Source organism: Amblyomma maculatum, chromosome 7 (genome assembly GCF_055883805.1).
Source record: "Amblyomma maculatum isolate TAMU_Amacu chromosome 7, ASM5588380v1, whole genome shotgun sequence".
NCBI lineage: Eukaryota > Metazoa > Arthropoda > Arachnida > Ixodida > Ixodidae > Amblyomma > Amblyomma maculatum.
In genome coordinates this window covers 139,864,021-139,889,486 of record NC_139350.1, presented here as the reverse complement: position 1 = coordinate 139,889,486, position 25,466 = coordinate 139,864,021, and the positions used below count along the sequence as shown (strand labels likewise).

General features: G+C 44.5%; 1 protein-coding gene across 1 annotated transcript in view; it reads right to left on the bottom strand.

Annotated features, from left to right (window-relative positions):
• LOC146184869 (high-affinity choline transporter 1-like) overlaps nucleotides 1-25,466 on the bottom strand; it is a 55,733-nt gene that overhangs the window by 12,818 nt on the left and 17,449 nt on the right. The window contains exons 6-8 of the mRNA XM_084608638.1: nucleotides 7,160-7,303; nucleotides 4,529-4,658; nucleotides 1,629-1,846 (exon numbers count right to left, since the gene is read on the bottom strand). Of these exons, the coding sequence (XP_084464764.1) occupies nucleotides 1,629-1,846; nucleotides 4,529-4,658; nucleotides 7,160-7,303 (492 nt within the window). The remainder of the gene's footprint in view (nucleotides 1-1,628; nucleotides 1,847-4,528; nucleotides 4,659-7,159; nucleotides 7,304-25,466) is intronic.

The window sequence follows — 25,466 nt, the reverse complement described above, 5'->3', positions numbered from 1 at the left end:
AATGCGGAGAGAAATGACCACACACTAAGATTGCAGCGTGCTCGCAGTGCGAGCGCTTTGCTGAAGTAAAAGTTTTCCGAAATGTATACAGAGCGGCAGGTATGAAAGGGAAGATAGGGAATATATAGGCGGATATATTCGGAGACCATCAAGGCTGCAGTGTGCAAAAAAAAAAAAAATTTCGGGGAATAATGAACTGCTCTAGTATCCCATAAGTCGCGGCATATACGTATCCAAGTAGGGTGACATCAAACTTGTTTCGATAAGTGCAATAGCGCCAGCACGTCGCCTTGTTGTTTCCATCTAGTCAACTAACCTTTCTTAGTGTGCAAGCGGAGTCAACAGGTATTCCAATAGATCCCACTGAGGTGAAAAAAACAAACAAACTCGGGGCGTACTCTACCGAGTGATATGTGTATGCACTTATTTAAGACGAATGGGGAAGATCTGGATGGCAAGACATTCTGATGTTAGTCTCATTACCAGCCAGAACAAAGTAGCGAAATTTTGCACAAGACTCATGCTCCATTTCACTGTTGGGACACCAGCACACACCTCTTGCTTTGTATCCGACTTTTTGCTAGCTTGCAGCAGCTCCTACTGAGGCCGCAGTCTAGAGATTCATTTGCACGTTCGTAAATAGTTCTCGCCTGCAAGGTAAACTCCAGCAGGGCAATTGCCGTCGGAATACGCGCTTCTTGGCCGTGTCTTACCCATTCCCTGTTGTAATCGCAAATCAGCCTCAGTAAGTACACCCACGGCGAGACCAAAAGCCTCACCCCACACAATTAACCCGGTCTAGAGACACCTTATTCCCGCAAACATAATCTCATCCTCCAACCTAGCTTTCTGGCGTTTTAATGTAACAGCGTTAAAGGTCCCGTTCTTCATGAAATCGGTATACCTTGATCTCGGCATCCATGACCAGGCGTAGATAATATAGGAGGCTATGGGGAGAGGGGCGGGGGGGGGGGGGGGGTAGACTTTTGACGACGGCAACCACCCAAAGTTTATTGCAGTCGAGTAACAGATGTTTGAAGATGACTAAGATGGCCCTTCTCTTGCCGGAGTGCCATCATCTAACGAGGTTGCAGATGACGTTTTTTTTTGTTAGACAATTTTTAATGTATTGGAGTAGGATAGAAAAGTGGATAAAAAGGCTTTCCTTACTCTGGCAAGATACCAGAACTGCTCAACGCTTTTATTTGCAGACGACGCACAAGGCAGCATAGCAAACTTTATCATAGGCAGTAAATTTCTTATGTGGATACGTTTTCACGCTTCTTGGTTTCGCGAACTCCCTCACTTCACGAAAGTTTCGACAGCTCCTCGCAAATTTGTAAGGTCAGGTTATTTAACTCGATATGTGATAGAAACGATTTGCATGAAATTGTCACAGAAAAATAAGCGGTGTCCAGACCCCTTACAGTCGCTTAATCGCCTTCCACAGTCGACGTGGCTACTGAAAGAATGCCAGCCGGCACTATATACGTAACTCCTAACATCATTTGCTCAATTTAAGGTAGGAACAACGCTTTGGTATGTTTCAAATATTAGTGCGTTTTAGATGCCACAACCTGTATACACACTACAGCTGTGGTCCTAGCGCCGAGGATAAGTGGACGTACCGAGGGCCTGATGAGGAAGTGGTACACGTTCCTCGTGATCAGAGAGGAAGCGCTAAGCATCGACGAGTCCATAGACGACATGACGGCCGCGGTGATGCCCAGTTGGCCCGAGAGGGCCACCAGAGAGGGCGTCATGTAGTGGATCGCCTGCGGCATAACGTCCTTCCGTTGCTCCTCCGTCAGGTTGCCCGGGCCGGGGTAGCCCAGAGCCGCGAAGTCTGCGCGCAAGGCGACGTTGCACCGTTCACATTGGGGTAAGGTACAGGTGTCAATGGCTTTGCCTATTCTAAATCTATTTGTTAGAGTATCGAGCAATTCAACGAAATACGCAGCGCTCGTCATTCTATCCAAAATCACTCATTACTTTTCCTTCTCGTTATGACATAGATCTAACCCCGCACTATAACTCTAACGCTACGCGAGTGTCTACAGATGTTTAGCTCTGGTACTGTTTTCCGCAACTAGGAAGGCGTTGAGGCGAAGAGTCAGTGGTAAGACAAAAAAGCGACAAAAACCTGCTTTGTATTAGCCTCAAGATGCAAGCATTGGGCTATATAAGAGCATTGTAAGGAGTCTTTAGGCACAACAAACTGATTGAATTGTGGCGGTGAGCACAGCTCCTGGTTAGAGACTAGGCAGAGAAGCCATTCATACATCAGGCTCCCAGCATCATTCTGCAGATTCATTAAATAAAGGACACAAATCCTTATTTTGTACGATATTAAAAAAAACGTTCATTTTCCGTTAAACTCCCGGTAGCAAAACACCTCGGAACCGTTTGCAAAGGAAAATGAGGCGGGTAGCCCAATGGTAAAGAGTGGAGAGCGGTGGGAAGGAAGAGAGAGGATACGATGGGCGCTTCCGTCAGGACAAGGCGGAGCGGGGAAATTAGAGGATAAAAAGGAGCGTGGTAGCAAAGGAGAGAGGAGAGGAGGCGAAAGCGGTCCGTGGTAGCCGCTTTTAAGCATCGATTCGATGCCTGCTTAGCACACTTTATCCTGTTCTACGCACCACTTATGTAATTGTACACAAAGACCACAATATAATAATGTAGCGTACTTAAGCGCCTGTGGCACTACTACCAGCACACGACACGACGCCGACGCAGACCCGACAATGACACTGACGGTTTGCCAACTTGACTGAAAACCAGATTTACTCCCAGTATAACAGGTTTTGAGGCTGGGGACGCCGACAAAACAAGTTTGCCGACTCTCGGTGGCTGGGTCTTCGCGAGATCGGCCACCCAGCAGACACACTCTCGAAACACGAAGTCGATCTGTACACCGTGTCGACAACGAATACTTTTCACCACTAATATACATTAAAAACTATAACTGATGCATAATCCCCGACCTACACGTGAGCGCGGGACGCGAAAATATGCGGGACTTCCGAATGCGTGCAAAATGTTGTCAGAATTTTTCAGTCGGGGCGAGTAAAGTGTAGATCTGCAGTACGTTTCGAAACCGTAACCAATGTGAGCTACCTTTCCGTATTTATAAGGTGCACAGAGCAGCTCCAAAATTAACAAAGGATGAACTAAAAAAATGACGACGAAGAGATTATTTTTCAGGAGCCAGCTAGAGCTGCAGATCCTCCTGCACTTCGGAGTATGTCTGCAGTCATAACATCTAGTCGCTACGGAATTATGTGCGTCGCTACTTCGCAACTCCAACTCTACATTTCACATCATGCTCGAAATGTCTGCGACACGACTTACCGTGTTTCAAGAATAGAGTGCCCGAAGAAAGCAGAACTTGCATTTATAGCAGACCCAATCTGAAGATTTTACCAGCTACCGCACTGCACGGCAAGACATAAAATCAGCAGTTTACTCTCAGCAAGCTAATGAGTCCACCGTTAAGCGGTATACTTGATCGCTGCAACTGCTTTCGATATTTTACACTGCAAAAAAGACAGCAGATCCGCTAAAACCATACCTCGATTATCTCAAATAATGAGTTAGGCTTAGCTTTCGTGGTGCAGTAGTTAGCGTAGTTGCCAATGAAACGGGAGGTCATATTTTCCTCCCTTTTTAGAGCAATATCTATTGATTATTATTTGCCTACGCCTGCTTTTATTTTTCGAGCACTTGCTTTCTGATCCGGCGACCGCCACCGTAAAGTAATAGATGATATTCAGCCTGGGCCCATAATAACGACTGGTGAGGCATCTGTTTTGGTATATTGTGAAATTTATGAAACCGAATTAAAAATAAGGAGTCCCTACCTATGCTACTTAACAATAATGCATATCAATAATGGGATTAAACAGAGTAAAATAAAAAGGGAGTAACTCAAAGAAGTGAGAATTTCGCATGACAGACGAAAATAAAAGGATTAAGAAAAGGAACAGCATAATGACAAGTGAAAGAGAGTGAGAACGAAAGGGCCGACCAAGCGGGATGTTCCGCACGTTGTCTCTTTAGTGTAACGGGATATGGGGGACCGTCGGTGCAGTCTGACATAGACGCAACACAAAGACACGGTGTTCGCCGACCAAATCGGCGTCGTGTCGGGCTAGTGTGACAGGCCTTTTAGAGAACTAACGAGCACTCATACACCGCATCAATCACTTCGATCGCGTGCGAATTGTTCTCGGTTGTCGATTCTCCTCGTCACAGCATACAGGAAACACGATTACCGACGTTGGAAAACATGGTCACGGAAACACACGTGCAATTTTCCGACCGAAAGTCCCGCTAAAATGGCAGAAATGAATGAAGTGAACAGCAAACGGAGAGAGTAGGTGGTTTATGAGGTTTAACTTCCCAAGCGACCAAGAGAGGCCAGAGATTTTCAAAGAAAGTAGCCCTCACCCCCTTTCCTATTTATAAAGTTGCCGTGACTAAAAAGATCAGATCATATACTACTGCGCATCGAAAGTGAAAATCGTACTCGTAGTCCTGGCCACGGCACCAATGAGGACCGACGGAATTGCAGCCAGGATGCAGAATAGGGAGGACATGTACGACAGCATCTTGGCGCTGAATATGGAATCGGTGCTCAGCACCCGCTGGAAGTACACCTGCACGGAGGAAATTTCAAATAATGATATCCATGCATACTGGCATGCGATGATAGGCTCGGCAGAATGGTTGCGCTTCTCCCCTCAGCAAGACGGAACAGAGCAAAAGACCCGAGGTGGCATGCAAATACTGGAAAAGGGAGAGACGTGCTTTCACTCAGTGCTTCTAAACACAAAATGCTAGCAGATGCGCCGCGACAGGAAATTTTAGAGGATGAGACCATTTCGAAAAAAAAAAAAAAATAAGCGCATTGTCAGCTCGGATACATTCATCTCCCACTACTATCGTAACATAGTTGAACTAACAAAACAGTGCCTCCCGAGGTATGTAGAAAGTGTGTTAATGCTCTACCGTATACAGTTACCATCCGAGTCCCACACAATGGAAAACTGTGTTCAGGGCATGCACCAAGGAGTGGTTTCAGTGAGTAGTGGCACATGCGGCTTGAACGAAATGTTCCCCAGAAGCATTGATCATTGTCGCCATTAGCCTTTAACCACTGAATATTCGTAAAAAGTAACAGCTTGTAAAATTCTCATTTTTGGTTTGGTTCATACGTCGCAAAGCGACTCAGGCTATGAGAGACGCCGTAATGGAGGGCTTCGGAACTATCGGCTCCCTGGGTTTCTTCAAAGTGCACTGAAATCACACAGCACACGGATTTCTTGCCTTTTGCTTCCTGCGAAAAGCGGCCGCCGCGGCTGGAATTCGATCCCGCATCCTTGGGCATATAAGCCGAGCGCCCAAACTGCTCCTCCATCGCGACAGGGTATAGTTCTCATTTTAAGCTCCACAATTACTTATGCCTTCCTTAGTGCGCCTTTATAATTTATTGTTTGCACGTGCGTAGGTTTTTTCAAAAGGCTTTGCGATCTGAATTTCATATACCGAACTCTTCGTAAAAGTTAACAGTCACGTACGCAAGACTATGCGTTCCAGCTTCGTCATGAATGTGAACGCCTGTTATCCACAGTGTCCTAAATATCGCTTGAATAGACTATAGCCACCACGCTCGACCGCTATGATTCAAATGAATATATCGAGTTCGTGTGTCCCTATCGCCATCACCGAGCTTCATTTTGGCGCAGAAGTTCATCCGAATAAAAACAATTTTCAGGTTTACGGGAACTTCCTTTTTTTTTGTTTTCTCTAGTCTATGCAAGCTCTATTGAAACACGTCATGAAGGGAAGTAAACATCCGAGTGCAAATGTTTCTGCTGCTGGCGTTTACGCCCTGAGTTTAATTACAAGCATCTGCAATACCCTCCCAGCTTCAGTTGCGCAGACCAATACTCGCTAGAAACAACTATCTAAAACGTTCTTCTTCTGTGTTGTTGCTATCGTTCTGTTCAAAAACTCGGAGTATTTTTAAAAATCATCTTGCCTCATTATAATTTTCCCAGCTATTTCACTCCCGTGTTCCGAATCTCCGCTCAGTAGCTCTTGACTGGGATAGTAGCAGTTCCTCACTGCTTCCAGTACCTTGCTGCCTGCCGTTAGACACTGTTCTTCATATTTATTTCAGTCATGCCGTTCTGCTTTGAATGCCTTGGCCTTCCGCTGGGCACTCTCATTTCTCCCCTGAGTTAAGGCAATACCATCCGTTAGTAAGTTTTACTGTATGAATTTTATCGACCCAGCTGGAGGTGTTCTCGGTTAACGCGCGGTGAACAGCAGCGAAGAGATCTTTACCCTGCATGACATTCTCACTGATTGTATATCGTCGCCTTCCCTGCAGATGACTGTGGTTGCTGTGCAGTCCTTAGACGCATACATTTTCTAGCCCATTGAGATGTGTCTCCTCTCTGATCTGGTTACGCAATATCTGCATGACTGCGGCCCCTTAGGCTGGATCGAACGTTTTTCGTAACGACTGGGTACTATGTGTTGGAGCTGGTCATATACTGCAGTTTTATTAATTTTTAAATCTCATTCATGGTGCCTGGTATATTATAGAGTCCAGCTACCGAAAAGCAGTCTGCTCTACTGATGATAGCGTTAGAGATTGCCGTAATAAATACCTTGCAATCAATGAAGAGGAGGCTTATAGGTATGCACTATTCACGACTTCATACTTTAGGCTGCAAGACCTGTATTATGTCTGTCACCATTAAAACACGGAGATTAGATTATCACCAGTTGCGTACTAGTGACCTAAAATAACCGAATTAAACGTACTGCTGTTCCGGCGAGGATGTGAGGCGCATCATGTAGGCTAGAACGCCGACTTGTTTACGGCCACCTGTCGTTTGACTCGCTAGCCATAATACCAGAATATGAATGCTTTTGCATCTCGTACCCACCAAACTGCGGCAGATGCGGCAGGCATCTCATCGTCAATTTGTGATCAGCAGCACAAATCCACTGCCATACAGAGATTCCGCCATTTCCCTTTCTTGCCGTTCGTAGTAACAATGACGTAGAGAAGGCGCGCTATAAGACATCACAATGCAACGCGTACTGAATGCCTCGAAGCATTCCAAATAAAATGGTCCCTCACCTGCCACGGGATTCCTCCAAAGATCGTCATAAAGAGTTGGTCTATTACTTGGCTCGCGTCTCTAGGCTCGATCGCGCCGATCCAATCGCTGTCCCCAATATTTCCCGCGGCGGTGTTCCACATCACGTAGGGCACGCACGACCACTGCACGGAACAGCAATGAAGGTTAAAAGAACAGTCTCGTAACAAAAAAAAGCTATACATAGCGTTTCAGTCAGAAACAGTTGGGCAGCCACAACTGAAACCTTTTGTGTGTCACTGCTGATGAGAACATCTTGCTGCATTCACGCGGGAAAGCGGCCACATTTTTCCGGAAGCTGCACAGGAGCTACGATAGCGCTCCGGACTTGATGCAGGCTCACATCCGGTTCCTTTCGCCTGCCATACAGCGAGCGAGCGGAGAATAGTTTGCAATTTGTCCGGCTCTTTACCTTGGTCGGGCTAAAGACAAAAAAAAAAAAAAAAAAGAATCACGTGCTACTCCCCTTCGCTGCTTGAGGGCTGAATTCTGAAATGCTTCTTACCTGAGTGAGAACGCCTTAAGAACGGCTCGAATTCTTTCAGTCAATTTTTAAACACGCCTTACTGAGGTGCGCTTAGTGAGGCCTCCCTTGGAAGGTCTTTTCCTCTAAGTATAGGCACTGCACTACCTTCATGCTACCTTTCATCGCTCTTTCATCGGAACGTACGCTTCCCTGCAGAACAACTCGTTTTGCGCTTACGCAGTAGGGCTTCTCTGGTGGGTCGGGAGACGCCCAATGCGAGTGGAAAAGCGCGAAGAGCTTTCATTTGCTGTTGCTCCTGCAAAACTCCTCCGTTGCAAACAGTTGCATGTTGCCAACCAACGACGTTTTACTGTCAAGCGAAGTACAGCTTTCAAACAAACCGTGCTAGATAAAAAAGGAGAGTACAGAGGAGCGCACCTCGAAAGAGACATAACGTTAAAAATGTGTACTCGGTTTTTATTATTAGAACCGTTATATCTCAAACGTTCAGCGCATGGTCTCGATGCCAGACGGGATGCAAGAGGCTCCTCGTCGCTTTGAGGGCCTCCTTAGCCAAGGAACTGCTATAGATGGTTCGAAAGTTAGACGCCTCTCTTAGACGCCTCATTGACTAGAGGAAGCGTGGAGGGCTCCTCGTGGAAGAAGGAAATAGCGTAAGCCAAGGTGTGTTTTGAGATACGGCCCTGAACATAAATAGTAAATGCAGGATGACATTCGGCAGCTCACTCTCTTCACGTATCACAAGGGAACAAGAAGGGGGCTCTGCTACAAGGCCTCTGCTTCTGCGGGCGCCATCGACTAAAGAAATATTACTTCTGCAGGAACGGCTTTTACTTCCAGTTGTAATCAGCATATATCTGTTCAGTGGGATATGTGTTGCACGACGCAGAACATTTCAAATCATACGACGTGCAACTTTCGAGTGAAATACGCTGCCGCCCGAACATGAAGACTTCTATGCGAAAAAAATAATTTGAAGTCTTTTAGGCTAGCTTAAGATTTTTAACGGGGGTTGATCGTTATTTATCATAAAAAAGGCCACTTATTTTCATGGAGCTAAAAGCACTTTAGTTTGTTGATAATAAAACACGTCGGCTGTTCTGACGGAGGCTGTCGGTTACTTCATACGATGATACAGTCCAAGAATACTGAGACTTGTGCACCCGATATAAAAGGACTACACCGACATGAAGTGAAGTGGTGACCTTGTGGTAGAGCATCCGCCTCGCATTCAGGAGGTACCAGGTTAGATCTCTGGTGCCGCCTGGCAGCTACCGGTTTTTAAAGAGGTACAGGATTTCTCACCACCTTGCGCTCGGCTCTTCTGGGGTGAAATGCTTGGGAAAGGGGCCATCGGCCAAGAAGAGCCACATATGGCTTCTGCCACATGAGGGGAACTGATAGTTGTACGATGGCGGAACGAATCACGGACGCATCAAAGCAACTTGTGTGCCTTTCACTTTCTAATGCCCTGCTTCGTGTCTGCCACTCGCGGCTAGAGTGCTTGGCTCCAGCTTTCTACGAAGCGCCTTACTCGTGGCGCGGCGCGCCTTAAGGCGGGGGTCCCACTCCGGCAGCGCGAATGTGCCATTTTAGGCAATGTTTGCGTGAGCATTCTGCGCGTTGTTCTTTTTCGAACATCACAATGTAGGCATCATTCGAAAGCTTAATATGCGCTCTGTCAAATGATGTGCACTGCTTTAGCGTGCCAACGTTAACAACTGCATGAGAGGTGGTATTGCAGATGACAAATTCGCTAGCGTCGTTGATATACCCTACTTCGGATTATTTGCTGAAGAAACTGCTGCACATAGAACAGTTTCCTTTGGCCTACACATAGAATGGGTATTTATATTAGGGAAAATGATGCGTAATTAGTTTTAATTTAATCAGTATTTGATCAGCAGCCTTTTAAACATGGTAAAGTTTGGCTATTTTGGGCACGAATATCTGCGCTTTATCAACGTGCACAGCAGTAAAATGTTTACCACTTTGGGCGCACATTATAATAGTTGAGTGTACGAAGTTTCTTTGAAATTTATTCGCTAGTTCGTTTTTAATTACCTTTCCAATTTGAAGATTTCCGTAATACTGCCTCACATCGCATAGCTTGACCAGAAAAACCGCTCATTCTACAGCCTAGGAATCATGCATGGCGAAACTAGAATAGTAGTTATTTGTGAAAATGAGCGCAAATTGCGCTTTATACAATTAGCACGATTATACTGAGCCTTCAAATATAATCAATTTTTCCTACACGACATGCAATCGAGAAGGCCGTCATACTCAACAACGTGAGCATTGTTTGAGTTGGCTTTTTTTAATATTGTATTACTGTAAAATAAAGTTAAAATAAGAAGTACAAACCATGTTGATAATTAGTATTTGCACCTGTATTCGGTCATTAAAGGTTTTTTACTGCTAGCGCCATCTAGGTAAAAGCAGAAAAAGTGTGAGTTCATTCAATTGCCAGGAGAGGCGCGCGTGACTACACTCCTTCAAAGTATTGAAGCTAGTCAAGAAACCTAGAAGTCAGCTTCTCTGCAGTGCAAAAACCCCTTCACCATGGCGGCCAAACCTGTTTTGGGGGCAGAAATCAGGTGCAGTGCAGGAGACGTCTATTGTGGCAATAATGGCCATGTCCATTTCCTGCACCCCTCTTCTTTTTGTCGCAATTATGGGATTAAGAACCCCTCCGTTTGTGAGTGCCATTCATAACACCTCCCCTGCCCCTACCTCCTCCAGGCTCTCAATAGTGAAGGAATTCTGCTCAACATGTTTGCGCATGACATCAGGCTGGACATAGAAGTATTCTGCGCTGCACCCAACTTCTGCCCTCAAAACAGGTTTGGCTGCCATGGTGAAGGGGTTTTGCTCTGCTGACTTCTAGGTTTCTGCAACCCATCTATACTACTTTTGTGCTGTGAAGTGTTTTGCTTGTTGCTATTTGCATTGCTGTTTCTGAGGTGAGTGTCACACTTTTCAAAAATTCATTGCCTGTCGAAACAACTTCTTTCTGCAGCAGATCCGGTTTCAAACATTCCATAGAGGAAGAATTTCGACAACTCTCTCACTTGATGCAGAGGCTACAATTCATGATTAGAGGAAAACAGAGAGTGTCAGTGGAGTGAAAGGAATGAATGAATACCTGGAGGCACCACTCGATCGAGAACGTGGTGCGAGACACCACTGGTTCTTAGCACAAGGAGACGCATCTACTCAAAGTGGAAACACAAACAGTTCATTAGGGCAGGACCGCGGAGTGAAAGTTATTTTAGGTGACAAGACATGACACGCACACTGCGTGCGTGCACATGTTTTGTGCGTCTACACTGTGGTTTATGCGGGGGCTATTCGCTCGCACGAAGAACCTGCACATGTTCACCGCATCACCCTTTGCACCCCTGAATTGTGTGCGAACAGTGGACGCGCGCCTGCAGTGCTAAGCCGCTAACCTTCACGCCCAATCGCTGAGGGGCTTTGCGCTATTTTGTGCTTTTCTGAACATACTTCTGGCCCTGTACTTTTTCCCTCACGCATTCATATTTCGCTAGGCGCTTCAGGCTTGGATAGCAAGTGACACGGCTAGCAAAAACCAAACAGAATGCGCAGAATCTTCCGGTAAATTTACATGTCTCGGGCTTGCTTTTCGGCTGGCGACAAAAGTGCAAATTTATCAAAATTAAGACATGCCTTGACAGATTGCAGGTTGCTTGGACGAGGTTCTCCATCCGTGCGCGCAGTTGGTCCAGCGGCATTTTTCGCAAAATCTAGACATTATGTGTTTGACAGCGAGTGCTACGGATTTCGCCATGTTATGCTGCATGGTGTGCTGGCAAAATGCTCGCACGTGACATCACGATACGCCAGCTGGCGTATCACGCGTATGATCCCCCGTTTAGATGCTATGTGCGTCATGCGACTCTCAAATATTGGTCGAAAAAGGAATAGGACAGTAGACCAAAAGAAATAGTTTCGGCCAGCGGTATCGACTGGTTGTCTCCTTCACATCTTCGTTGGTGCGTGCTCTGTTCCCTAGAGCTTTCAGTGGCACAAGTGTGCTTAGGTGCAGCTGTCCTCTCGGAAAGCACCGTTTTGAATGTAGCTTCGCAGCCGCTACAAGAAATACAACTGCAAAAGGACGACGTCGCATACGGAGTACAGATGAAAAAAAAAAAGGAAACGAAGGAATTTGACGCTGCTGAACCGAATGTCGAGCGTTAGCAGAAATGAGAATGTACACTGTTTTGGTTCAGTGCTTTTCATGCTTATAAACATTACAAATATGTGCTCATAGATAATCAAAACCCAGACGTCATCGCCGATAATCACCGTAATGAAACGATAATGAAACGTAACAGCCGTTGTACGTCTGTCTAATTGTATTTGGTCACTTACGAAGCGTGTATGGACATCTTCGCAAAGGTGGCACAGTTGACCGCACTACGCTGCGTGGAAAGAGAGAAGTTTCGACTGCAGACAGCGTATCATAAACGAAGTGACGCCGAGAGGGCAGCTGGGCGCATTTCACTGTGACAAGAGAAAAGTGCTTGCCTACATGTAAACCGAATTACCGGATTCCTTCGGCGCACACGCAGTGGCATTAGTGGGGCCAAGTAGGGCTAATGCGCGTGCGCAGCCGGCACTCACTACTTCTCTGTGCGTCTACGCTATGCTCAAAATAGTAAGCCTCGAAGCCGTGGATTCTTGTTTCAAGGCCAGGGGTCTGTTTTAATAATAATAATAATAATAATAATAATAATAATAATAATAATAATAATAATAATAATAATAATAATAATAATAATAATAATAATAATAATAATAATAATAATAATAATAATAATAATAATAATAATAATAATAATAATAATAATAATCAATCAATCAATCAATCTTTATTTAATGTGCGCAGGAACAACCATGTGGTCTTTGTGCTGCAGCACAAATAAAAAAAAAAAGAAACAAAAATGAAAAAGCACAAACATGTTTACACACACAAAGAGAACACAAAAAAAGAAATAAATAATACATGAAATGAAACAGACGAAAAGTATCACGGAAAGTAAGCAAACAATGAGTAGCATCACTTATATACACAGTGAGAGAATTTTTTAGCACACCAGGAAATAAAGAAAAAAAAAAACGAACGGTAGATAGAAGACAAAAAAAAAAGAACAACAAATAACTGACATTGATTATAGTAATATTGAAATATACATAAAATAAACAACCCTTCCAGGCGCAACAAGTGCATGGTACTTAAAACACAGGCTAGAAATACAGAATAATACAATAAAGAAGTAAAATTGAACAAGGGGCAGTAAGATTCGAATATAAAGTTGAAAGTTGAAATATAAGTAAGAAACGGATAAAAAGTAATTCACGATACAGACAGCATTGAACAGGAGAAAAAGCAAAAAGTGAAGTAAATACAATTTAAGGCTAGAAAGTGGGAGTTTTAAGTGATAAAGTACTATTTAGAATACAACGCTACGAACATCCAATGTAAATGAACAGAGCGAGTTTTGGAAGATGTCAAGGTGAGGACAAAAAGAGTTAAATAACCACTGCATCCTGTCCAGAGGGGAGTGGGAATGAAGAGGAGAAACCTGAAATGGTCTGAATTCCCTCATGCTCTTTCGCGGAACGCGCAGTAGGATGTACTCTAAGAGCTGAGGGCACATAATGTGGCCATGAAGGAGTTTGTACAGAAATATGATATCAAGTCTGATACGACGGCAGTGAAGGGTAGGAAGATTCAGTTGGGCGCTCCTGGTGGAGCGAGAGGGGGAAGTTGCGCAAGGAAAGCGATAATGAAATATCTGTAAAATTTTTTTTTGTACTCTGTCAACCTTGTCCAAGTTCGATTTGCAAGTGCCATTCCAAACAACCGACGCATACTCCAAGACCGGCAGGCATATGGACAGGTACAGTTTTAGGAACGGAAGTGGAGTATGGAACTCTCTCGAAAGTCTGCAAACGAATCCGAGTGTGCGCATAGCCCGCTGAGCAATGCGGTTAGTGTGAGAGGAGAAGCTGAGGGTGCGGTCAAAAAGTACACCAAGGTCATTAATTTCATCAACCCTATCCAACAGCACGGAATTCACAGAATAATGGTAGAGAAAGCTATGTGTTTTACGAGTAAAGGACACAACCCTAGTTTTGGAAGAATTGAGGGTAAGTCGATTCATCGCACACCAATCAGAAAAAGCAGATATGTCCGATTGCAACAACACGCAATCTTGAAAAGAATGTATTACCTTGAATATTTTTATATCATCAGCATAAAGAAGAAACGAGGAGTTCTTTATCGCCGCGGAAACATCATTAATAAAAACGGAGAAGAGAAGCGGGCCTAGTACTGAACCTTGAGGAACTCCACTCGTTGCAGGGTAAACGAAAGAAGTCTGTCCATTGACACTGACAAAGCAGAAGCGATCAAGGAGATAGTTGCGTAGGAGGGCTACGAGTGAGACTTCAACGCCAGAGAGTAGAAGTTTTTCAAGAAGTAGTGAGTGAGTAACAACGTCGAAAGCTTTGCTCATATCACAGTACACAGTGTCAACCTGACCCCTCTGAAGGACTGCTGCAGAGGCATACGTCATAAACGTGACTAGGTTGGTGGAAGTAGAGCGACCCGACATGAAGCCATGTTGATTCGGTACTATGATATGTTTGAGACGGAAGGAAAGTACGCTGTGCAAAGCTAATTCGAACAGCTTAGTGGTTGCACATAGAAGAGAAATCGGACGATAATTGGAAACATCAGATTTGTTTCCAGACTTGAAGACAGGAAACACGCGTGCCATTTTCCACACGCGAGGAAAGGCAGCATTTTTTAAACAGCTATTAAATATGGCAGTCAGTACTGGTACGAAGATATAACTGAAGGCTTTTATTATGGCAGCTGGAATGCCATCAGGTCCAGGAGACAAAGATGGTCTCAGACGCTTAAGACTCTCAGTTATCAACTCCTCGTCAAAGAGAATGGAATTAGATAGTGCACCAGATGGGAGGCAAACGGAATCACAATGTGGATGTTTGTAAACGGAGGAAAAATGTTGTGCAAAACTGTCGGCAACATCCCGAACTTCCGAACCCTGAGAGTCAACTAAGCTGATACTTAAATCTGATTTAATGGAACGCTTGCGAACATAACGCCAGAACTGACTAGGACGATTTCATTCCGTCATAATAATAATAATAATAATAATAATAATAATAATAATAATAATAATAATAATAATAATAATAATAATAATAATAATAATAATAATAATAATAATAATAATAATAATAATAATCAATCAATCAATCAATCAATCTTTATTTAATGTGCGCAGGAACAACCATGTGGTCTTTGTGCTGCAGCACAAATAAAAAAAAAAGAAACAAAAATGAAAAAGCACAAACATGTTTACACACACAGAGAGAACACAAAAAAAAAAATAAATAATACATGAAATGAAACAGACGAAGAGAGAATTTTTTAGCACACCAGGAAATAAAGAAAAAAAAAAGAACGGTAGATAGAAGAGAAAAAAAAACAACAACAAATAACTGACATTGATTATAGTAATATAGAAATATACATAAAATAAACAACCCTTCAAGGCGCAACAAGTGCATGGTACTTAAAACACAGGCTAGAAATACAGAATAATACAATAAAGAAGTAAAATTGAACAAGGGGCAGTAAGATTCGAATATAAAGTTTAAAGTTGAAATATAAGTAAGAAACGGATAAAAAGTAGTTCACGATACAGACAGCATTGAACAGGAGAAAAAGCAAAAAGTGAAGTAAATACAATTTAAGGCTAGAAAGTGGGAGTTTTAAGTGATAAAGTACTATTTAGAATACAACGCTACGAACATCCAATGTAAATGAACAGAGCGAGTTTTGGAAGATGTCAAGGTGAGGACAAAAAGTGTTAAACAACCACTGCATCCTGTCTAGAGGGGAGTGGGAATGAAGAGGAGAAACCTGAAATGGTCTGAATTCCCTCATGCTCTTTCGCGGAACGCGCAGTAGGATGTACTCTAAGAGCTGAGGGCACATAATGTGGCCATGAAGGAGTTTGTACAGAAATATGATATCAAGTCCGATACGACGGCAGTGAAGGGAAGGAAGATTCAGTTGGGCGCTCCTGGTGGAGCGAGAGGGGGAAGTTGCGCAAGGAAAGCGATAATGAAATATCCGTAAAAATTTTTTTTGTACTCTGTCAACCTTGTCCAAGTTCGATTTGCAAGTGCCATTCCAAACAACCGACGCATACTCCAAGACCGGCAGGCATATGGACAGGTACAGTTTTAGGAACGGAAGTGGAGTGTGGAACTCTCTCGAAAGTCTGCAAACGAATCCGAGTGTGCGCATAGCCCGCTGAGCAATGCGGTTAGTGTGAGAGGAGAAGCTGAGGGTGCGGTCAAAAAGTACACCAAGGTCATTAATTTCATCAACCCTATCCAACAGCACAGAATTCACAGAATAATGGTAGAGAAAGCTATGTGTTTTACGAGTAAAGGACACAACCCTAGTTTTGGAAGAATTGAGGGTAAGTCGATTCATCGCACACCAATCAGAAAAAGCAGATATGTCCGATTGCAACAACACGCAATCTTGAAAAGAATGTATTACCTTGAATATTTTTATATCATCAGCATAAAGAAGAAACGAGGAGTTCTTTATCGCCGAGGAAACATCATTAATAAAAACGGAGAAGAGAAGCGGGCCTAGTACTGAACCTTGAGGAACTCCACTCGTTGCAGGGTAAACGAAAGAAGTCTGTCCATTGACACTGACAAAGCAGAAGCGATCAAGGAGATAGTTGCGTAGGAGGGCTACGAGTGAGACTTCAACGCCAGAGAGTAGAAGTTTTTCAAGAAGTAGTGAGTGAGTAACAACGTCGAAAGCTTTGCTCATATCACAGTACACAGTGTCAACCTGACCCCTCTGAAGGACTGCTGCAGAGGCATACGTCATAAACGTGACTAGGTTGGTAGAAGTAGAGCGGCCCGACATGAAGCCATGTTGATTCGGTACTATGATATGTTTGAGATGGAAGGAAAGTACGCTGTGCAAAGCTAATTCGAAAAGCTTAGAGGTTGCACATAGAAGAGAAATCGGACGATAATTGGAAACATCAGATTTGTTTCCAGACTTGAAGACAGGAAACACGCGTGCCATTTTCCACACGCGAGGAAAGGCAGCATTTTTTAAACAGTTATTATATATGGCAGTCAGTACTGGTACGAAGATATAACTGAAGGCTTTTATTATGGCAGCTGGAATACCATCAGGTCCAGGAGACAAAGATGGTCTCAGACGCTTAAGACTCTCAGTTATCAACTCCTCGTCAAAGAGAATGGAATTAGATAGTGCACCAGAAGGGAGGCAAACGGAATCACAATGTGGATGTTTGTAAACGGAGGAAAAATGTTGTGCAAAACTGTCGGCAACATCCCGAATTTCCGAACCCTGAGAGTCAACTAAGCTGATACTTAAATCTGATTTAATGGAACGCTTGCGAACGTAACGCCAGAACTGACTAGGACGATTTGAGGCATTCCTCTCTAAAGACTCAAGATAGGAGTCGTAGTCCCGCTTGTATAAGCGTTTGCAAAGAGAACGCACACGGCGAAACTCATCTGCCCAATTGTGAAACCCAGGGCGTTTCGCTTTACGATGGGCCCGTTCCTTGAGCTTTAACGCCGTTATTAGTTCCCTTGAAAACCAGGAAGGGAACTTCCTACGCGTAGGAGTATGCAAAGGTATGTACCGACGCATACCATCAAGAACTATTTCTGTAAAGCGACTGACTTGTCCATCTGAATCATTAATGTCATTTAAAAGGGACCAGTCGACGGAAGAGAAGAAATTGAAAAGACCGACATAATCACCACGTGCATACGCGAAACGGGGCGAATTCCCCACCCGATCTGAATTAGTAGAAGGTGAGGCAGAGAGAGCAGTAGTAACTAGAAGCGGAGGGTGAAATTTGTCACAGCGAGTCAGCGGTATGTCTGAACTCGAGACTCGAACACTTTCAAAATTCGATAGACAGATGTCAAGAATATTACCGCAACAGTTTGCAATGAAATTGTGTTGCTGCAAAGAGTTAAAGGCTATAAAATCAAGTAGAGCGTTACACTTACTTAATATGTAATGATTGTTGTGAGAAGAAATAAGTGAGTTCCAGTTGATACCAGGAGTATTAAAATCACCTAAAATAAGAAGTTTGTGTTTGCTATGACGGGTTATAACATGTTCGATTGAGAGCAGAACATCATCATAGGCTGAAGGAGGTAGATTCGGAGGAATGTAGAAAGCTGCAAGTAAAAGTTTTTCATATCGATTTAAAGTGAGCTCGAGCCACACACATTCTTCAACAGTTTCCAGATCGGAACGTCGAGCACACTTCACAAAACTGTCAATAGCAATGAGCACTCCACCTCCTCTTGATTTGGGACCTGTTTCAGGGCGGTCGCTACGAAAAACAGAGTAATTATTTGGAAAGAAATCATTGGAAGGAATATCACTTGACAGCCAGGTTTCGGTAACCACAACAGCGGTATAACAAGAGGACAAGACGCTAGAAAAAAATTCTGATCCCTTAGTCCGAAGACCTCGGGCGTTTTGATAATAGATATCCAAATTAGGGGCCACTGCAATTTTGCGTCAGTTCAGAGGGATGAAGCATATCGTCGTAAAGCTTCCCACGAAAGTCCTTGTATATGCAGCCCATCGGCCACATCGAAGGCTCAACAAGCTTACTGTAGGATTCTTCATCAATTTCAATATGGAAGGACGAGTAGGAGTCGTACCTTGTTTTCAGCTGCCGGCAGGAAATGGGAGTAATATTCACTGATTTTAGATGGTTGGTAAGGTCTACCGATGTAGTATCGGGACTGAGTTTAGAGACGAAAATAGTCTTCGGACGCTTCTTTTGGTAAATGGCAACGTTCAGGACAGATGAGCTCGATGCGCCAGTAATGGCTCGACTTCGGTGCTTCTTCATCGCACTGGGTAAGTCAACCGCACGGCGAGGAGCAGAGGCAGAAGATGAACAGGTAATATCTCCAGGAGTCATCCCTCGATGAAGAGCGGCGGAGTAGTCCACCGATGGCTGCTCCTCACGGGTAGGATTGCCCACGGAGACAACGAGAGGACGCTCGACGAGAGGACGCTCACACTGCGAAGCAGCGCACCGCACAAGCTCCTGGCGTAGGCCGTGAACATCGGCACGTAGAGAGGCGATAACCTCGGCTTGTTGTACGAAAGCCCGCGAGTTCTCTACACGAAGGCGCTCGTTCTCTTCCCGTAGCTGGGCAACCTCATCGCTCAGAAAAGAGATTCCCTCAAGCGCGTCGAGGAGGAGAGCCCGTAGCGAGGCAAACTCACCGCCATGTTCGTCGGTCGCGGCTGAAGGGGGAAAACCGGTCGGGTGGCTGGGCAGGAGCGGGGCACCAGGGACTCTAGCACCACCGTCGCTAAGCCTAACACCGTCAGACGACGACGACGCACACAAATTACACAAGAATGGCCGAGAGCCGGACTTCAGAAGTTGCAGCTCGTCATCCGCCCAGGTGACGCACTTCGTGTGAACACGTTTCGCACAGTCGGCACATCGTAAAAACTGCTGCTTGCCAAAAAACGGGCGGGAGCACAGCGCACATGCGTCCTTACTGGGCGCCATCTTGGAAAAAAAAAAAAAAAAAAAAAAAAATAATAATAATAATAATAATAATAATAATAATAATAATAATAATAATAATAATAATAATAATAATAATATTATTATTATTATTATTATTATTACTATTATTATTATAATTATAATTATTATATAATAATAATAATAATAATAATAATAATAATAATAATAATAATAATAATAATAATAATAATAATATTATTATTATTATTATTATTATTATTATTATTATTATTATTATTATTATTATTATTATTATTAAAGAACCCCAGGTGGTCGAAATTTCCGGAGTCCTCCACTACGGCGTCTCTCATAGCCTGAGTTGCTTTGGGACGTTAAACCCCACAAACCAACCAACCATTATTATTATTATTATTATTATTATTATTATTATTATTATTATTATTATTATTATTATTATTATTATTATTATTATTATTATTATTATTATTATTATTATTATGCGATGCACCGTAAACGCTTTCGCGGACATTTAGTGCATGTGGTGGGTTGACGGAATGAAGCGCGTGTCTGTATCGGGCGGTCGTGCAGAACAGAGTACTGATATCCACCGCGGCACACGCACATCGCCACTGTTTTAGACTGCCGCAATGAAAAAAATCGAAAGTATTTATTAGCACAATGACAGCCTCCCTTTACGAGCGCAGATGGTCATCCCCGATTAGTCATCGCGGTGGAATTCCAAGCTTTTTGGGTGTTTCTTGCACCTCATTCCGGTTTTGTACCGAAAAAAAAGTAAATAAACGTCGCGTTTGGTTTTGACATAGGACATCGTTTTCTTCACACCTTCGAACACGTCAGTTGGTTTTAGTAAAGTAAGTAGAGGAGGCTCAGAATTTTTGCCTCCGAACGGCTGAATGTCGATTGACACCACCGAAATGAAATATGCGACGATGTGTGGAGTGGAAATCACATGACAGTCTGATTCGGCGCGCAGTTTTGACGTCGAGGTCACCAGCGGCATTTTTCTTTTTTTACTGAAAGCATTTCCGATAACAAACATGCAAAGCAGTAAAAGAAAATAAAACCAAAGACTAACGCTAGTTGTAATCCTTACTGCTTAGCATCAAGGAGCCACGTGGTCTTACTCAAAAAGAATCAGAAATTAAGCGTAGTAGCACAGCTAGCAGTGCGAAAGCAATTCCAAGCAAACACGCAGAAGACACGCGGCAAGATCTACCAAGGCAGTAGTTGTTGCTTCCCTCAGGAGCTAGGAGCCTGAGCCTTGCACGAAGGCACATTCACTAACTGGGCTGAACCTGTTCAATCCGTTTCGAAATGAATTTTGATAACACTACCACGTCAATGCGATGTAGACAGCTATATGTCGAGACCTTGCGGTGAAACCCACAGTTGACCGCGTTGAGTTATCGCTATAGCTTCGTTCCCACGTGTAGGGAACATCACCCATTTTTGCTGTGCACAGATAACAAATGGCGACCACGCCTTGCAGACTTTTTTTTTTAGTGATAGGAAGGCAAATTTCCACTTCTTTGCAATGATAAAATCGGAAATAAATGGGAGAGAATGAAAACATAATGTTCAAAAAACAAAATGACTTGAAACAGCATCGCCGCAGAAGAAGCTGCATAAATAGTCGCAGCATGTGCTATTTTCTTGGTTTAGACAAATTGCTTCAAGGGTCTATCAACTTGCATCTTGAACGTTCACGAGCATACTTCAGCCGACTGATTGGAAAGTCATTCTAAGGAGTTCTTGTGTGGAGAAAAAACGCAGGAGGATAAGGGTTAGGTGCAACAAGTGGCCCTGAACCAGCTCTGCCATTGTTCAACTCTAATCCTGCTGAAACGCTGCATGGCATAGTGAAACAACAAAACATTGGGGTGAGGTCAATGAATTGCCACCATGATTGATCTCATGATAGAGGAAGAGAGAAGGACAGGGCCTGGACATTTTGGGCAAGGGCTAAAAATATACAGGCACGAGAGCAGGCAAAGCGCTTTGTCCCATGTCTCTCGACCATCCCTGCCTCTTTTTTGCGCTTTGTCAAAATGAGCAAACTCCACCAACTATACTCCGTTTCATACATCAAGTGCAACACTACCAAAGCTACAGCTCTTGTTCGCGCTCTGCGCATCCGCGATAAAAAGTAGTGCCTGCTCTTGACGAGAGAAAATAATAGTTGCTTTGTCTGCAAGCTTAATACATTTTACATTTGCTATCAACTTCATAAAAAGCACTTTTTTTAGGGAGAAAAGGTCGGATTCGGCTAATTTGTATGTTTTTTTATGTCGTTTTTGTTCGTGCCGCGTTTTGCTGCCCCGCAACCTTGCCAGCTGTGCCACCAGATGGCGCTGGCTGTGCCCTCCGCACTGCGCATCTCTTTTTGAGAAAATGGTTTTTTAATGGTTCTTTGGTGCGCATTTTTTCTATAAGATCCGCTCTGTGAAGATGTCTAAGCATGCGAAGCATGTTATTGCAAACGTGTATGCTCGGAATAGAGCCCGTTTCGGCAGGAACCACTCGCCTACAGAACGAGCGCGTAGTGATATGCCTCCTGTTTTTTTTTTCTTGCGGACTACTTGCGTAGCTTTCGCTGCGTTGCACCTGATGAATGAAACGGAGTATAGCCTAAGAAACAGCATTGCAGAGAGACAGTGTGCCTAAAGCTCACAACCGCTTTTTGTAAGCCTACAAAAGCTAGTAAATTCAGACTAGATTGACCAAAATTGACCACAATAATCTGGGCATGCACTGGGAAAATGTTTCGTCTAACATGAAAATGAACACATTCCGATGCCTGTGCTGCTTAGCATTCGTCAAGTTTTTTCTCTCAGTGTGGCGATTGAAGAAAGTATAAAGGCATACCACTTCCCCAAAGTACATCCAAAATTGCGTCATGTTGGGGGTAAAAGTGGCGTGAGGGGAAGGGAACTACTGGAATACATAAGCCCCGACTCCAAACACACATGCTTCATGCACTGCCGCGCTAACGTCGTCGCACGGGTCAGCCAAAGCCGGTCTGCGCATGCACGCAGCGCCTGCGTGCAAAGCGAGCTCTAAAGGCCGGAATACATGGAGCGTTATTGCCGCGTCAAACCGGCGTTTTACGCCCGACGGCGCACACTTGACGCCCCGCGTCAGAAAAAACGCGCGCCGCCACCGATCTGGCCCTGCCAGATATTTGACGTGCGGGCGGCGCGGCGTCCTCTCGAACCGGAAACTACTGTCGACGCGAGCCAATAGGAGCGCGGAAAGCTGGCAGTTCCGGTTTGAGCGCCCGCTGTCAACATGGCTAGAGTCCCTAGAAGTATTTGCTAGTCTGCCGTCCGAGCGTGGTTCCCTATGGAACCGGTTGGCCGCTTCCCGGATGAAAGCGCAGGGGGCGCTGTACGCATTCGGAGCGTGGTCGCGTTGTGTACGTGGTGCTGTGGCGGTTGTGCCGTACTGCGAATCTGCGCCGCGCTGATCCGTTTGTGCCGTGGCAAGGCTCGTGCACCACTTGCACTTTTTTTCGCTCGCGGGCCGGAATGCGCGCAAATTAGCTAGCATGTGTGCAAGTGTGCCTTTTTTATGGATATGTGATCGCGTCATGTTCAGAAAACGGGGTAAGCGTGATAGCACATGTTTCTTGCCCGGGTGCAAGACCGGGTAGCGCTCGTGCAAGGTGAAATGTTCTCTCTTCAGGACACCGAAAGACGCAGGGAAGAGGCAAGAGTGGGAGCGCAACATCAAGCGCGGCTGCAAAGGCAATAACATTGTTTATTGTCTCAGCTAGGGCATAAAGGAATATGCAAAACGAAAGTTAAAAGGCGTAATGAATGAAAGAAAATAGACTGGCTGTGTTCAAATAAAATTCAAGAGAGAGCGATGATAAGGCCCTTGCGTGCAAGCAATGTACGAAGATGGGTTGCTCGGTGAAAGGCCCACTGCCGTCAGGTGCCGATATTGTCGGCTTCAGTGGCGGGCAAACCCACAAGTGGTGAATATCTTCCTCATTATTTTGTGAGTTGCAGACAGGAAATCCTGGACGTTGATATAAATATCGGTATAAAGAAATATCGGATGATCCTGATCGGGGTTGCCCTCACATTACTGTAACACGAATAAGCTAGTGTCGACATTTGTGAGCGACACTTCAAACCCTGCTTTATTGAGCGAAGTTTTAAGACAGGTAAAGGTAATTGAGATTCCACGGGATGTTACGCAACTCACGAAGGATGCTATCTCAACGCTGTTTCCTGACACTCCAAAATACTTGTTGAAACCCCTGCCTCTCAAGAGAAAGGAGCGCAACTTGTACGAGCAAAAACAGTCAGTAGGGAGACCTGCAGAGAAAGAAAAAAAGTGCACTGATCCTGGAGCATCAGTGGAGCCAGTTGAAGAATACAGCGGTGGTGGATCGTGTGACGCGAGCCTGCCCCAGGAATGCAGAAACCTGCATGCCACCGCCACTGGGGACAAATGTCGATCTTTCTGATGTTGAACAATGAACATTCGAGGACGAATCTCCGGAGGCAATTGCCATCGGCGAGTTCTGTTCCATCGCAGTGGTGAAGCTGCCATGAATGCTGCTGTGTGCATTCGAGGAGACAAAGTCAAGGAGATAGCTGTAAAGTCGACAGAAGAGGTAATTAATCTTATTCAGGACATTGCGAAACTCAGCTTGTGTCCTGGCAGCGGATTGAAGCCTATTACCAAGACCTTTCCCACCTACAATGGGCGTTGCTTAATTTGCGACGAACTGTACCATTATTTCTGATGCAACATGCATATATAGCCTGCAAATACTTGCGAAAGTTAACTCAGAACACCCTGTCAAGAAGAAGAAAAAATTAAGAAACAGACTTCTATGTCTCGAGCAGTTTGTCGTACGAAGGACAATGTGGCAAAGCTGGTAAAAGCTCTCGGTGAAATGAAAAATGAAAATGAACACCTTCAAGGACAGAGTTTGAAAGAAGTGTTAGTGCCCTTCCTCTCAACTAACAGCTGGCTGTAAAAATATGTTTTAGAGGTTGCAAAACGGAAGTCAACAAAAGTGATGGCACATTCTGATGAGTGGCTACTAGGCTTCCTAAGTACATGCCTATCAGCAGTTTGCCTGAAGCGCGGTGCGATTTGAAGGGCTCGGGTTCCCATCTTGCGTGCTTTAATTGTGCATGCATCCGAAAGTTTCTAGTTCTACATACGTGTTATAACTTAGCTAAGCGTCCGAAGAAGTTAAGAGGAAACTATAGCGTGAATGAAAACGCCGGCGACAGCGCTCTGTTGCTCGCACACATGGTCCAATTGGAGCCTAAAATGTGCGTCTAGTATAGTTCTCCATGCAATCGCAATTGTTTGCACAAAATCCTCAGAAGTCTTCATTACAATACGGCACGGCGGTAGCTTCAGCAGGATAATAGGGTATAAAAAGCAGCTTCGTTTCTACATCGGCTCAGGGGCATGCGCGCAAAACTTCGCTCACGAAAAAAAAAAGTCGCATCCGTGGTTATGCCAACAACTCGGCTGCGAATTCAATATTACGACTAAACTGAAATCAAAGACAGAAATCAAAGAGCGGCATCGCATCTACAAGGCACCTGACAATGAGCATGCAGCGAATGCATTTCGAAGCGCACGGGCGCGCGCGTCGTCTGCTCCGTCAGCAGTGGCGCACTCCGGTTCACCGCAGCGCCACCACGGCGATCACTCAGCGGCAGCCCTCGCCGCGGCCGGCGGACGACAGACTAGCAATATTTCTAGGGACCCTAACATGGCCGCCATGGCTGACGAGGTATGGGGCAGTTTGGCCGCAGAAATGTGATTATCGTAAAAATAAACGCTTAATCAAGCACGGAATGTCGCTTTTTTGTGAATATACGACCTGCTCTCGAATCGTTGTGTGTTTGTTTGCTCCCTGGAGTGAAATTTGTAAAAATAAAAAAGAAAACCGTGCCGCTGGTATCCGAGCGGGCATTCGAAATATCTTCGTTCATTCGAGCGAGCCAAATCCTTGCGCACCTATGTAAGCTTTCTACATTTAGCACAGTAGCATTAGAATGAGCACTTTCGGGATTTTACCACAGGGGACAGCGTCGCTTCTCTCACGTACCTCGCTCTGCG